The sequence below is a fragment of the Epinephelus lanceolatus genome, chromosome 2, assembly GCF_041903045.1.
Source record: "Epinephelus lanceolatus isolate andai-2023 chromosome 2, ASM4190304v1, whole genome shotgun sequence".
NCBI lineage: Eukaryota > Metazoa > Chordata > Actinopteri > Perciformes > Serranidae > Epinephelus > Epinephelus lanceolatus.
In genome coordinates, this window is record NC_135735.1 from 21,466,362 (window position 1) to 21,479,837 (window position 13,476).

Genomic DNA, 13,476 nt, shown 5'->3' on the forward strand with positions numbered 1-13,476 from the left:
ACATCTTATCTTTTTCTCCTCATGTCTCTATGTTCAGTCCCACCACGAGGAATGTCCAGCTGTTACATATTTACTGTCCCCTGCTGCATAGCATACTTTTTTTTTTTTAAGTGTTTACAACATTCACGCGAAGAATATACATACAAACATTATAGACAAGAAAGTAGAGAAGCACAGTGGAGCCTGAGTGTGTGATCAACAGTTGACAAGAACAGCTTAAAAAGGCCTAAAGCCCTTAAAAAGTGGCTTCATATTTTAAGTGTCATGTGATATGGATAATGTTGTATTTGTTCAGTGCGGTTCAGACTTTACACGGCTGCAATGCTGTGAAAGCTATGGTGAAGGGGAAAGGTTCTATGAATACAACCACTGCATTTTTTTAGTGCTTTTATAGTACCTAAAGTCACATCATTCACGCATGCACACTCAAACACTGATGGCAGTGGAGCAATCACACAAGGTACTGGAAGCAGGTCTCCATTTTACACATCAAAGTCTGTTTACAAGCCTTTTGGAGTACTACTGCATATGTGAGAAAGGTTGCATAAAGCATTTTGTGACTCCAGAGGGAGCTGTTTGAATTGCCTCAAGTAAAGTCACTTGAGTCAGCATCAGTTAGGGCTGAAGACTACATGACTGAAAATTTGAAATAAGTCTTGATGTCGAGTAAAGCCTGATTTCTAGTAAGGCGCTCGACACTTGATGAGTGTCGCTTGACAGAATTTTTGATGGGAAAAAGTGTCCCTTGACAAATGGAGAACTTTGTTATGTCACGGACAATATGATATTTTGTTGCACGATGTGACCAGTGTTACTGTCGTTGCTATGGAAGAACTAGTTTTCAATCCACACTGACTCCAACCTGCATTCAGTGTCAAGCAGCTGTCTGTTGAAACTGAGAGGACAGCGGCCGGCTAAACTGCCTTCACCAGGCCGCTTCACGGGGAAAAATCAACAGTGTTTGTAGTTATTGATTCACTGATCTAATTTCCCAGGGAATCACGGGAGCTGGTCGATCAATGACTATGCGGTTCATGAATGAAAAAATAAATATACAATGGGATACTTGGGTGATTTTTATGAGCTGTCTATGCAGATTACTAAACATGACAGAAATAGACTCAGACCATAAAAACACCGGAGGATTCTGGAGACGACTTAAAACCCTTCGCTGAAGCATAAATTAAAAAAATCAGGTGACTGTTTAATATTTGTCGAGAGACACATTTCAAAAGTGTGAATGGCCCAACGATAAATCAGACTTTAGAAAGAAAAGAGCGAAGTGAGCTTATCAAATGTCTGTAGCCCGCTCTTCATCTCTGCTTGAGACTAATGGCTCGGGACTGCATAAGTGGCCACTAGTCTAACACACCTGAATCTCTGACCTAAGCTACAGGGGTCAGGTTGCATTGTGGGTATTGTAGACACCAGGTTTTAACAACAGAAAAGAATGCATGAAATAAAAGAGATGATATCTCTGCACGTGCTACATCAACTCCTTTCTGGAGCTGCCAATCTAGAGTCTGAGAATGTTAACCTGTGTGAGTGCTATGCTTAATTGGTGGAGTTCACTTTTAACCATCAGGACAAAGCAGAGCTAAAAAATGAAACCAACATGAGAAGGGCCAAAAACTGCAGTTCCTCTAATGGCCACTTGAGGCTGCCTCCAGAAGCAAGTCTATCCCTATAGACCCCCATGTTCAAATGTCCAACTTCACAATAGAAATAAACATGTTTACAGCCTGGTACAAAAAAAAAAACGGTTTTGGTCTCTTTAGCTTATGCATAATAAAGGGTGTGGCTGCTCTGAGTGACAGACTGTCTGTGGAAAGTATCCTCAGGTTCTCAGTCAAATCCACCTGCTCCTCCACAGCTCCAGCCTCTCGTCACTTGGCTCTAAAAAAAAACCAAGATGGCGACGACCAAAATGTCAAACTCAAGGAGTCCACAAACCAATGGGTGACATCACAGTGGCGACACCATTATTTTTATACAGTCTATGGTATAGACCAATAATGGTCCGGTGTCCTGCCCAAGGACACTTAGACACGCAGATGGGAGGAGCCAAGGATCGAATCACCATCCCTGCTTTGGTGTGTTACTTCCTCATCATCTGGTCCACGTGTTGGTGATGTAATTGACACACACACACCACCTCATGACTGACATTACTCAGATCACGTACATGTGCAACCTATATTTTTGTTACACAGACAATCCACAGACTTCTTGGATTACAACAAACATACAGCAAACATGACCCTCTGCTGTCATGACTACAAATCAACCAGGCCCCATGACTGGAGTGAAACCTTAGACTGAGCAGAACAGGCATGACACAACCCAGCGTTGTAAAAAGACAGACCTGTCAATCTTACACTGTCTGCCATCGCAGACCATCATGATACTGCAGTGTGGCGAGGGTTTGGTTTTCATTTAATCTACGAATAGATGCTTGATCTCTATTATGGAAGAGTTTCACCAATAAACAGCTCCTTTCAGATGAGTGGAGCAAATGTCTGAAAATGATTTATTGAATGCAACAAGTGAGATGAAAGCTGGTATGAATCTGTTGGTAAAAACTCACCGACTGGCACAAAAGGCTGTGAAGCCGGACTATGAGTTGACATGCCGATGCCGTTGACAGCATAGACTCGCATCTCGTACTCCATCCCTTCAATCATCCGCTTGGCTTCATAGGTTGTGTCAGGATAAGGGTCAAAGTTCAGTCTCATCCACCTGTAGCTCCTCTTCTTCTTTCTCTCCACCACATAGCCTGAAAATGTAAATGCTGTTGTTATCCACTCTGCTTGTCGGAACAATAAAGGGGGAGAAAACTTCCAAATAATTTGAGCATGTGAAGCATTTTGATGTTTTTACCGATAATTGGCTGTCCACCATCGAACGCAGGGGGGTTCCACTGGACCACACAGGAGTCCTCTCCCACGCTGAGGATTCTGGGAGCCTGGGGAGGATCTGGAACATCTGGAGGAAAACAGGACTCGTGTTAAAAAAAAACACAAAACGTGTACATCAACATGAACAGATCAACAGTTGTTGGAATAAAATCAATTTGACGTCTCATATTTGCAGCTTAATGACTATGTGAAGTGATCTTGCTACTTTGATTGCGACTTTATGAGTGTAACATGTATTTGGCAGTGCTAATCAAGTGAAAATCAAGTTTTTCACCTGATTATCACCACAATAGTGCAAATAGGCAGACAGGAGCAATAAATTAAATTAATAGTAAAAGAGAGCACATCTTATAAAAATAGTAGCATTCCCTGATACAGTCATTCTGTGTTCATTGCCTGTATGGCACAGGGAATAAAGGACTTCCTATATATGTTCCGACTGGCTCTAGGGACCCTAAATGGACGCCCAGACAGGAGCAGCTCAAACTGTGAGTGTAATGAATGTGAGGCACTGGCAATCATCTGTTTAGCCTTCCTGCGTACAGCATTGTCAAATATATTGCTGAGTTGTTTCTGTGACTTGCCAATCACCTTCCCTGCAGTGTTGACAATGACGGGGGGGCTTGTTTTTGCTCCTTGCACTCAGGTTGCCGTACCATGCTGCAGTGTTAAATGATGAAAATGCTTTCAACCAGGCTTTTGTATGCTTTTTCAAGTAGGTGCTAGCAAACACAGAAGCTGTTCAGCTTCCTGATTGGCTCTCTTGAGGATGCTTTCTTAGTTTCCATTAAAAGGTGATGTCTGATCAATAATTGTGCCCATTACTTAAATTGTTGCACTTTTTCTACAGGCTGCTTATTGAGTATGACAGGGAGAATATGACTGGTTGGTTTTGTTGAACTTTGAAATTCTTTTGTGTTGGCTACAGTCATCTCCAGATTACTTACCTGACACCAGACCTGAAGAGCAGTGGCCTGGCTAAAGTAAGCCTCCTCATTCATGGCATAATCTTCCAACAGCAGATCAACCAGAGCCATATCATCTGCACATTTAAACAGCCTGACAATATTGCTGTGGACAGTAATTTCATTTGTATGGAAAACAGTAGTGGTGACAGCACACAGCCCTGCGGTGCCCCAGTATTTAAAACAGGCCCATCTGAGTAGACCCCAAGAAGGCATGAAGGGATTTTTTTAAGGGTTTAAATCAATGCCTGGAGAGGAATTTTAAGGCTAGTCCATAGGGACTTGGGTTGGGAACCGGAGGGTCGCCTGTTCAAGTCCCCGTCTGGACCAAATATGGAGTGTGGACTGGTGGCTGGAGAGGTGCCAGTGAAAAAATTGAATTTCCCCTCTGGGGATTAATACAGTATATATATATATATATATATATATATATATATATATATATAAAAAGAATGGGGTAGTTTAGTCTTACCGACGACTTTCACATTGATATCTGCTGTGTCCTCCCCGGCGGGGTTTCGAACCACAACAGAGTAGCTTCCCTCGTCCTGCCTCTCCGTCCCCTCGATGGTAAAGATACAGTGTCCTTTGGTGGTTTCAACATGGACCCTACCGTCTGACTCTGTGAGGACCTGAAGTACACAGCAAGAACCACAGCAGAGTTACTGGCTCTAAAATGACTGATATTTCAGTTTCACTTTCTCTAGTGTAAAGACGCTGCTACAGTTCATTAACATCATGCCACATGTGGAAAGCTGATAAACACAACACATTACAGCACAAAGTTCCTCAAAGTATTTGGGCAAATCATGCTTTTCAAAGCCAATAACACATAGTTGAATTGAACACACAACTCCAGATCTCCAGATGTATTCCAGCATACAATCCAGTCACACAAAAGCATACTTACTGCCCAGTCTCCTCTGACCTGTGTCTGTCTGTGGGAAGATTCAGAACATGCTCTTACCTTATTGACATGGACCGACACTGACCACATGCAGTTTTTTTTCTTACCATTGTCTTAGTTTTTTTCAACGCATCTTCCCATGTTTTTCTGTCTAAGTGACTAATGGGAAAAACATCTTTTGAGATCATTGCATTATGAGCTGCAAAACGGGCTGCAATCTTCGGGGGAATAGAGCACCAACAATGTACGTTAAAGTCAATTTAAGTGCTTGTTTTTGCCACTTACAGGGTCAGAATGCTGTTATAAGTGGGAAAGACAGAGAAATAAAACATTTTTCTTTACCCTTCACTTGATCTGGTCTGTTTGTTATGTGTCTAACCAAGGACAGGTCTCATTCTGAAATTAAGTAAGGAGTTAAGCTGTTGCAGGAAGACATTAACAAATAGACTGAATCAAGCCAAAGGTAAAGAAAAATGTTTTACTTCTCTATAGGGATTCTTCCTATAATGCTGCCAGACATTTATAATAATAATTTGAGTCTGTCAGCAGTAAAAAGAAGCTATTTTAGTGGATGTACACTGACACTGTGACACTGGATTGGAGTATGTTTCGCCAACGCCAGCTGCAGCCCTCTCGCTTAATACTGGACCAATTTCAAAAATAGTTTTTCCCATTAGTCACTTAGACGCAAAAACAAGGAAAATAGCATCTAGGTTGAAAAATACCAAAAGATTTCTTAAATGCCGTGTAAACTAAGACATAAAAGCAAAATGCATGTACATCGATAGCCACTGGAGAAGCTGCTTTTCATGTATCTGCATGTTTGTTTCCGCTGCAGCCTGTTCTGTCTCTGTAAAGCAGTAAATCAATATAACTCACAACCTGTTCAGTCAAGTAGCTGCATGAGCAATATTTTTGTGTTTTGGACTCAAGGGGTGACAAGTTTACATAGGATGACATGCACACAGACGGGGACTTCTCCACTGGCTACACATGTACGTCCAGTACACTACAAGTGAGCCTGTTGTTGTCTTTAGAGTCAGTGACAAAGTGGTTGAAAGCTTGTTGACAGAGGCACACATGGGTTGGAAAGCAATGCTGTTGACATACTGACTTGGATTTTAGCCTGCTTACAAACAGGCATTTATCCGTACAGGGACAAACACACTTACGTCCCCATCCTTCAGGGTCCAAGAGGATGTCGGCTCTCCTTTCCCTTCTCCGTCAGGTTTTACAGAACTAGCCTACATTTGAGCAGAGCAAAGCGGTAAAAGCCGAAGAGAACAGAGAGGGCGTGTGAACCTCTCTTTCTCTTCTACTCAAAGATGAGGCACACAGGTTATTGGGATAATTGAATTAAGCTGTTAGTGGCATCGTACTGATTCAGCTTAGTTAAAATATCAAATCCTAGTATCCCAGCCACATTTATTAGCAGGGAGGAATGGATTAGTTATGACATCAATATGTCTGTAAAGCTAACCTGTGCCACTAAGGAAAGCTGTAAATAGAATATAATCTCTTCAGCTTGTATTGCACTTAAACTGCGCTACATATTGTTTATATATGCTACAATCTGTCTGAATTTTGCAGCAGTAGCGATACTTTTAAGGATATTTTTAAAAGTGAATGAGGAGCTGCTTTCTTAGCAAGCGTCAGATTTCAGACCTTACTCACTGTGCTCTGGATGGATGGCATGGTAGATGTCAGATGATGGGTTTGTAGCTGATTAAAAACACACATCTGTTTTACCTTCTCTCCTTTGGTCCAGACCACTGTGGGAGCAGGGTCTCCAGTGATGGGGACATCCAGACGCAGTTTGTTGCCAGCCACCACCACGATGGTTGAATCGGCAGTACGACCCAAACAGTCCAGGTGGATCTTGGGAGGATCTTAGAGCGAGAGAAAAAATGGTTAAAATGAACAGAAATTTGCGCTTTAGCTGCTTTAGTCTGCCCATTACTATGAGAGTGAGTTAGTGGTACCTTGGCGTGGCACATAGTCGATCTTCACCTCTGGGAAAACAAGGAAGTGAGAAATTTGTTGGTGAAATTTAGCTTGTGAAACCATGGTTAATTTTGAAGTGTAAAGGGTAAATATTACCCAAGAAATTGAGTTTAGCAGAAAGGTTGAAAGCATGTCCATCTGGCACAAAAGTGTAGTCTGCCTCGTCCTCTGGTTTGACATCATCAATGGTCAGTTTGTGGATCCTAAAAAGATCAAAGTTTTTCCATTCAGCTCACAGTGTCGTGGGATATATGCAGCATATTCGTGTAAAAGCGTCCTCACCTGCCAATATGTGAGATATTTATTCTGGCGTCAGGCTGAACGACTACACCATTCTTGTACCAGGTTCCCCTCACGTTCTCATCAGACACCTCGCACTTAAACATCGCCTGGTCCTTTGCCTTCACTGTGAGGTCTGCGATGTTCTGGTAGACCTCCAGCTGTTTCTCTGCATAGTCAGAAAAACACAAGCTCAGACGGCAGAAAACGGAAACAGTCGAGGCCTTCAAACTTCAGAGGAGGTGCTACTGTACGAGACGGTGAAATAAGATGCAATAAGAGGATGATGATAATGTGATAAAAATGTTGATGCATTGTATGCGGAGATAATATAGTAATAATGTGTTTGAGCGTGAGGTGTTCATTATGCCTTTGTGTGTTGTAGCTTAGCAACAGGCACAGGGGGAATAGTTAATTGGATTTAGGGTAGAAAATAAAGTGGGAGGATATGAAGACCAGATGCAGGAGCTTCAGGCTATTACTGTATATCATGAGAAATAATATACACAGGAGTTCTTGAAGATATCCCAAAGAGATTGTTATCTGGGTGAGATAACTCACATCACGCTGCTTGTAAAGGTTACAGGCGTTTCATGTCAGCTTGCTGCCAGGGACAGCAAATAAGGTGGGAATAATGGCACTATAATGGGAGTACTGCTGTGGACCGAGATGTTGGACACACACACATACGGTATATCACACATACACACGAATATATATGCAAAAGTGAGGATATATATTCAATATATAGCCAGGACTACATTACAGCTTCTAGAAGAAAAGGTCAGATTATAACCGAACACTGAGGGCTGTCATGTGATGATATAAAGACTGGTACTAAGATGAAATGGTTACTGGGTGGTAAAAAAGGAGGGTACACTAGAGATTGGGGTTTTTATTTTGCCTACGTCCATGTATGGATGAGTTTGAACCGTCCCCATCCATTGTTTTAAGATCACCTGTGGATTAAAAATGAGCATATTTATCCACCTGAAACCACCTGCACAACATGCCACGTCTTAAATGCACTAAAAACCATCATATTAATGAAAAAAACCCATCAAAATCTGGCTAATATCTAAAAATCAGACTTACAACATTCTGAGGGGCCCAGTGTAGATCTGTCATCAGCATCTCGGGGCTGTGAGGAAAAGCTAGCATCTAGTAATAAAACATACCTTTAAACCACAACTTTCTCTCAAAAAATTTAAATAAAGACCTGATTTTAGACTTCGATGGAAGGTTTTCCCCAAAAATACAGATTTTTTAATCAAATAAAAGATGAAGTTTCTGCAGCTGTTTACTGAGTATCAGAAAGATTTGTCATTTTAAGCATCAACATGGTAATTTTCTGTTTAAAGTATTGAAATTTCAGGCTTTATTTTGCTTTTGGTTATACATGATGATATAGCAGATTGAGGTGTGATATTAAGGCCCTGTCAACATGTGTACGGACATTTTTATGAACATGTATTTTCCTCTAGGTTTAAGTTTGTCGTCCACACGCAGACAAAGTTTTTGGTCACTAAAATGAAGATTTTTATGACACCTTATAAGGCACAGGTTGGTCAAACCTCTCGTTACTGCTTATTTGTGTGGATGTGTAAAACGGAGTGTTCGGGAAACAACAACATCATTTCCTTAATTCGTGCATGCCCATTGTAGTTTTGTCCATCTATCCATTTTTATCCGCTTATCCAGGGCCAAGTTCCCCAGACATCCTTTTTCCCAGCAACGCTTTCCAGCTCCTCCTGGGGGACCCCAAGGTGTTCCCAGGTCAGACGAGATATGTAATCCCTCCAGTGTGTTCTGGGTCTGCCCCAGGGTGTCCTATTAGTGGGATGTGACGGGAACACCTCTAACGGGAGGCGCCCAGGAGACATCCTGATTAGGTGCCCGAACCACCTCAACTGACCTGTTTCGACGCGAGGGAGCAGCGACTCTACTCCGAGCTCCCTCCCTGGCAGACTGGCTTGTCGCTTTGTATAATGACTATATGCTAGAAACAACAATAATGGACTACCGGTTTGCTAAAGTTTTGTTGGCATTCCTTGGTCTAATGATTACTTTACACTTAAATTCTATACTAAGTGTTGCTGCTCTGCGCTTGCTGCACCTGATGTTTTTGTTCCACCCCAGCATCCGTCGTTTAGAGTTGTCTAGAAAGAAGCAGATGGTGGAACACTTTCTCAGAGGTGGATTGTTGTCGATAAGGAGTGTAAGAAAAAAGTTTGCATGCCCAGAGCACCACTCAATGTTTGAGTGAGCTCCTTCATCCTTATATCAAATGGGAATCAAAGGTAACGTTAGCATGTAATCTAATGAGGGAAGGCTGCTTAAGACCTCTGACATCAGAGAGCGTTGTCTTTGCATTCTTGTGTGGACAGAGATACTTTGTGAAACAGAGAGCAGTTTTCAAAAATATCTGCATTCATGTAGACAGGGCCTAAATCAACTCAACAAAAACAACAAAACAGAAAAACAAAGGCCAGACAGATAAAGCAGGTCACTGTGTCCTTCAGGTGAAATATGGTCTACGTTTTCTAACTTTAGCTGGCATGTAGACTTCCGTTGCTGCAGTAACCTTGGCAGAATAACGTGTGCAAATATAGACAGCATGCCACAAGTGGCAAGGCAAGTACTGGTTGGGTATGAGAATGTACACTTGGAGCGTTCATCACTGACAAAAATGGCTCATACTGTACTCAGCTCACATGACCGACACTCACCCTGCACCATGAGTTCAGCCACTGACTCGCCACCGTTGGTTTTAACCTTGTAGTGGCCGCAGTCTTCTTTGGTGGCCTCATTAATGATCAGGATATGTTTGCAGCCGTCTTTCTTGAAGCGATACTTGAAAGCCTCGTCTCTTGTCAGCTCCACACCGTCTTTCTCCCTGCACAGAAATTCATACAGCAACCAGGATTATTGTGATTTATAGTCAAATCTAAAAGTATCCTATTTTAAACTCATGGACGGGTTTTTAAATGCTGGTTAACACTTATATTTTGGAGCTTTCAACCACCATCTCAGGATGTCCTGATCTACCACTGTACAGTATATGACCACTTATTCACATTTAAGTCTTGGGGTTTGTGCTGACAACTAAGCTAACTCCATTTGCACAATAAAGACGGTAAGATTTGGTTGGAAGATCAAAAAACTAACACATGGACCTTTGAGCTTATCCAAAGCACCAAATACTGCTCCAAAATTTCAAACACATATCTATGCACAGACTAGAATACCCTGGGGCAGTGATACGCAACTTATGGCACGTGGGCAGTAGGTGGGTGCATGATAAAACTAAAGTGATTCATACTGAGAATATTTTTTTTTTACTGTGAATGTGAATAAGGTGCCAGAGTGCATAAATAGCATTAAAATAGAGCTTGTCTTAAACAATAGTGCCAGTGGACGATCCCCTGACAGGGGTCCAGACATAGCTCTTTATGTCCTTGGATCCAAGAAAGGTCCCTGTGTACACTTGACCTTGCAACTGGATTTGTCTCTGGGCAAAGATGAGTGAGGACAGCGAACACTGAGAGGCTGAAAACAGGTGATTCATTTATTATATATACTTGGGCTGCCCCCTAATAGTCGACCAAATGTTAATCGACCAGAAAGGTCATTAGTCGGCGAGATTTCATTGGTCGCTTAGTCACAGAAAAAAACAAACAAAAAAAACTTAAGTAAAACTTTATTAGGAGCTGCACCTTCTCAAAATAAATCCAAACCTTTATGACTGGACCATGTGGGAATTTAATTTGAAAGGACAGACACAGGAAGAGGCCATGCTCAGCAGTCAGACAGGAGTCAGGTTAATTTCCAGGGCTGGTACCTGCGGTTATTCCACAGGCTAGTTAATAACATGTCAGGCAGGAAATCCAAACTGTGGGATCATTTTGAGAAGGTGAAGGATGAACTCAAGGTGATATGTAAACTCATCTTCATTGGTCGACTACAAACATGACGTATCATCTGAAACATGGAAGTAGCTACATGCCCATTAGCCACTTAGCACAATCATTACTGCTTTGCCGACAGCGTCATTAACAGGCGGCTCGCTCAGTGTGTGACGTGCACTTGTAGATAAAATATAGGCCTGTATTAATGAAGGTTCATTAGTACGGTTTTGTATTTCTCTGTAATGTAGCACAGTGTTAACAATGTTACTGATACTATTCTTTCTCACACCTTCAACTCAAACCATTGTGTTGCCCCACCCAAAATATATAATCTAATAATTACATTAATATCATAAATATGCAGGTGACTAGTCGACTAATGGCCCTAAATGAAGACTTTTGGTCAACCAGGAAAATTCTTAGTCAGGGGCAGCCCTAATATATAGTAATAAATATCATCCTTGCCCTAAGAAGCTGTACGCTTTATAAAGGTTAGTACATTACATTTATCACTGACACTGTGCATAGATTTATGTCACTTTTTGTGTCATTTGACTTTATACCCCACATATTGATCTTTGGCTTCTGCTCCAAAAAATTTAGTTTGAATTATTTTGGGCTCAGAAAACAGCAAAACATATGCAGCTGCAGCAATTTTGTCCTTCAGAAAAAGGTCACATGGGACACACAGTACTCAAATGCTGATGTGACCTTTTCACTGAGGTGGTGAAATTTACAGCTTGCAGTCTGTCACAGAGACAGTGCTCTGTCTGTGGACATGACAAACTCAAATGCCATCTGCTGGGTGTCTGGGCAACGAACAATGTGGCAGAGTGACTGAAAAATTAGCTTTGAATTCAAAGGAAGATTTAATTGTTCTGGTTTTTGACAACATCTGTTTATCAATCCAACCACGGCTCAGTGATTTGACATCTTAGCATTTTTCAGTGTGTCAGGAACAGCACAGTAGCATGGAAATATAACTCCTAACAGACAGTTGCCTTGTGAGAAGAAAGAAGAATTTCTAACCATTTAACATTGGCTCCTTCCTCGGACACTTCACACTCCAGCTCCACCCGCTCGCCTTTCATGACCATCTGATCCTCCAGATTCTTCACAATCAGGATGGGAGGCTCTGCAGAGAAGAATGAGAGGCTGAACTGTGACTCTTTTTCATCCAAATATATATTTTCTGGATTTGTTATGTTGTAATTTCCTCTTAACCTTAAAGGTGTGATACCTAAGACATGACCTGAATCTTAAGACATAATCAACAGAATACCACTCATGTCTGGAGAGACGATACTGAGTCACTGCAGCAGTCTGCCATCAGTCCAACAGAAAGGAATTAGAGCTGCCCAAAGACTACATCCACACTAATACGTATTCATTTTAATACGCATAACTTTTTCTAATGCAAAAGCTGAAGCTCATGGTAAGCTAACTTTACCACCATCCCAACCACCCACTCCCGGTAAGAAACCACGTTCAGTGTCAAAGAAAAGAAGTGATTTAGAAAGAAGCCAAACAAAAGTTAACACTAGTGTGGCATTTAACCGCTGGAGACGGCTCTTGGCGAGTAATGGGATGAGTTTTGGTGCTGAACTCGCAACATTTCTGTTAGACTGGTGAGTAAAATCTGAAGTTGGCTATTTAACAAAACGTATCCTTAGTGCAACTAATAACAAGACAAACCACAACAAAAATTGTGGCGATATATGGTTTTTGATGTGGCTGTTTTCTTGCTACTATGATCTTTCTAAAACTGAGCTATCAAGCTATAATGTAAACTATACATCAATGCCACACATGATCATAAAATAGCAGTGTTATTTTGACTGGCTCTCACAGTGTCAGCCATGTAGCCAGATTTTGCATTTGCTTGCCCTTCTGTTAGCTCGTAGTTTGCTCCTTGCGACCAGCTGTTGCTCACTCTGTCAGTTGGTCAGTTGGTTAGTACACAAAAATTTCCCCACCCTTTGGCAACCACAGTTTTTGCCCTAGGAGGCTGAAATTTGGCATCAAGGTCAAGTGTGTGTGTGTGAAAGTGTGTGTATGTGTTCATAACATTCATACCATTGCTATTGCTATTGCAAATTTGTGTTTGTTTTATAACCGGCAACAGTAAATATAGATTGTATGGACCCAGTCATAGACCAGTTCAATGCCGCCTCCTACCTCTTTTAGGCTTTACACACTGCACCTCTATATACCTTTAACAAAGAGCTCAGTAGTGCATTTCTCCTCTCCCACCACACAGGCATAGGCCGCATCGTCTGACAGAGAGCAGTGGTTGATGGTCAGGTAGCGCATGTTGCCCACACTCTCAAAGATGTACCTTTACAAAGACCAGGGAGATTTCTTACACATTGTAAATACTTTATAATAAAGTAAATGAAATGGCAAACATGGAGAGAGAGCTCTTATGCTGTTGTTATGTTTTTTATTTGCTTTTGGACACTTACTTGCTAGTGATGTAATCAAAGAACATGGTA

The 13,476-nt window shown here is 41.6% G+C and overlaps 1 protein-coding gene across 1 annotated transcript in view; it reads right to left on the minus strand.

Moving 5' to 3' along the window:
- Positions 1–13,476, minus strand: part of mybpc3 (myosin binding protein C3) — a 45,433-nt gene that overhangs the window by 11,345 nt on the left and 20,612 nt on the right. Inside the window, exons 12-22 of the mRNA XM_078175169.1 lie at positions 13,447–13,449; positions 13,195–13,319; positions 12,011–12,116; positions 9,803–9,969; positions 7,077–7,242; positions 6,891–6,997; positions 6,773–6,802; positions 6,540–6,679; positions 4,356–4,515; positions 2,881–2,985; positions 2,588–2,776 (exon numbers count right to left, since the gene is read on the minus strand). Coding sequence (XP_078031295.1) covers positions 2,588–2,776; positions 2,881–2,985; positions 4,356–4,515; positions 6,540–6,679; positions 6,773–6,802; positions 6,891–6,997; positions 7,077–7,242; positions 9,803–9,969; positions 12,011–12,116; positions 13,195–13,319; positions 13,447–13,449 — 1,298 coding nt within the window. The remainder of the gene's footprint in view (positions 1–2,587; positions 2,777–2,880; positions 2,986–4,355; positions 4,516–6,539; positions 6,680–6,772; positions 6,803–6,890; positions 6,998–7,076; positions 7,243–9,802; positions 9,970–12,010; positions 12,117–13,194; positions 13,320–13,446; positions 13,450–13,476) is intronic.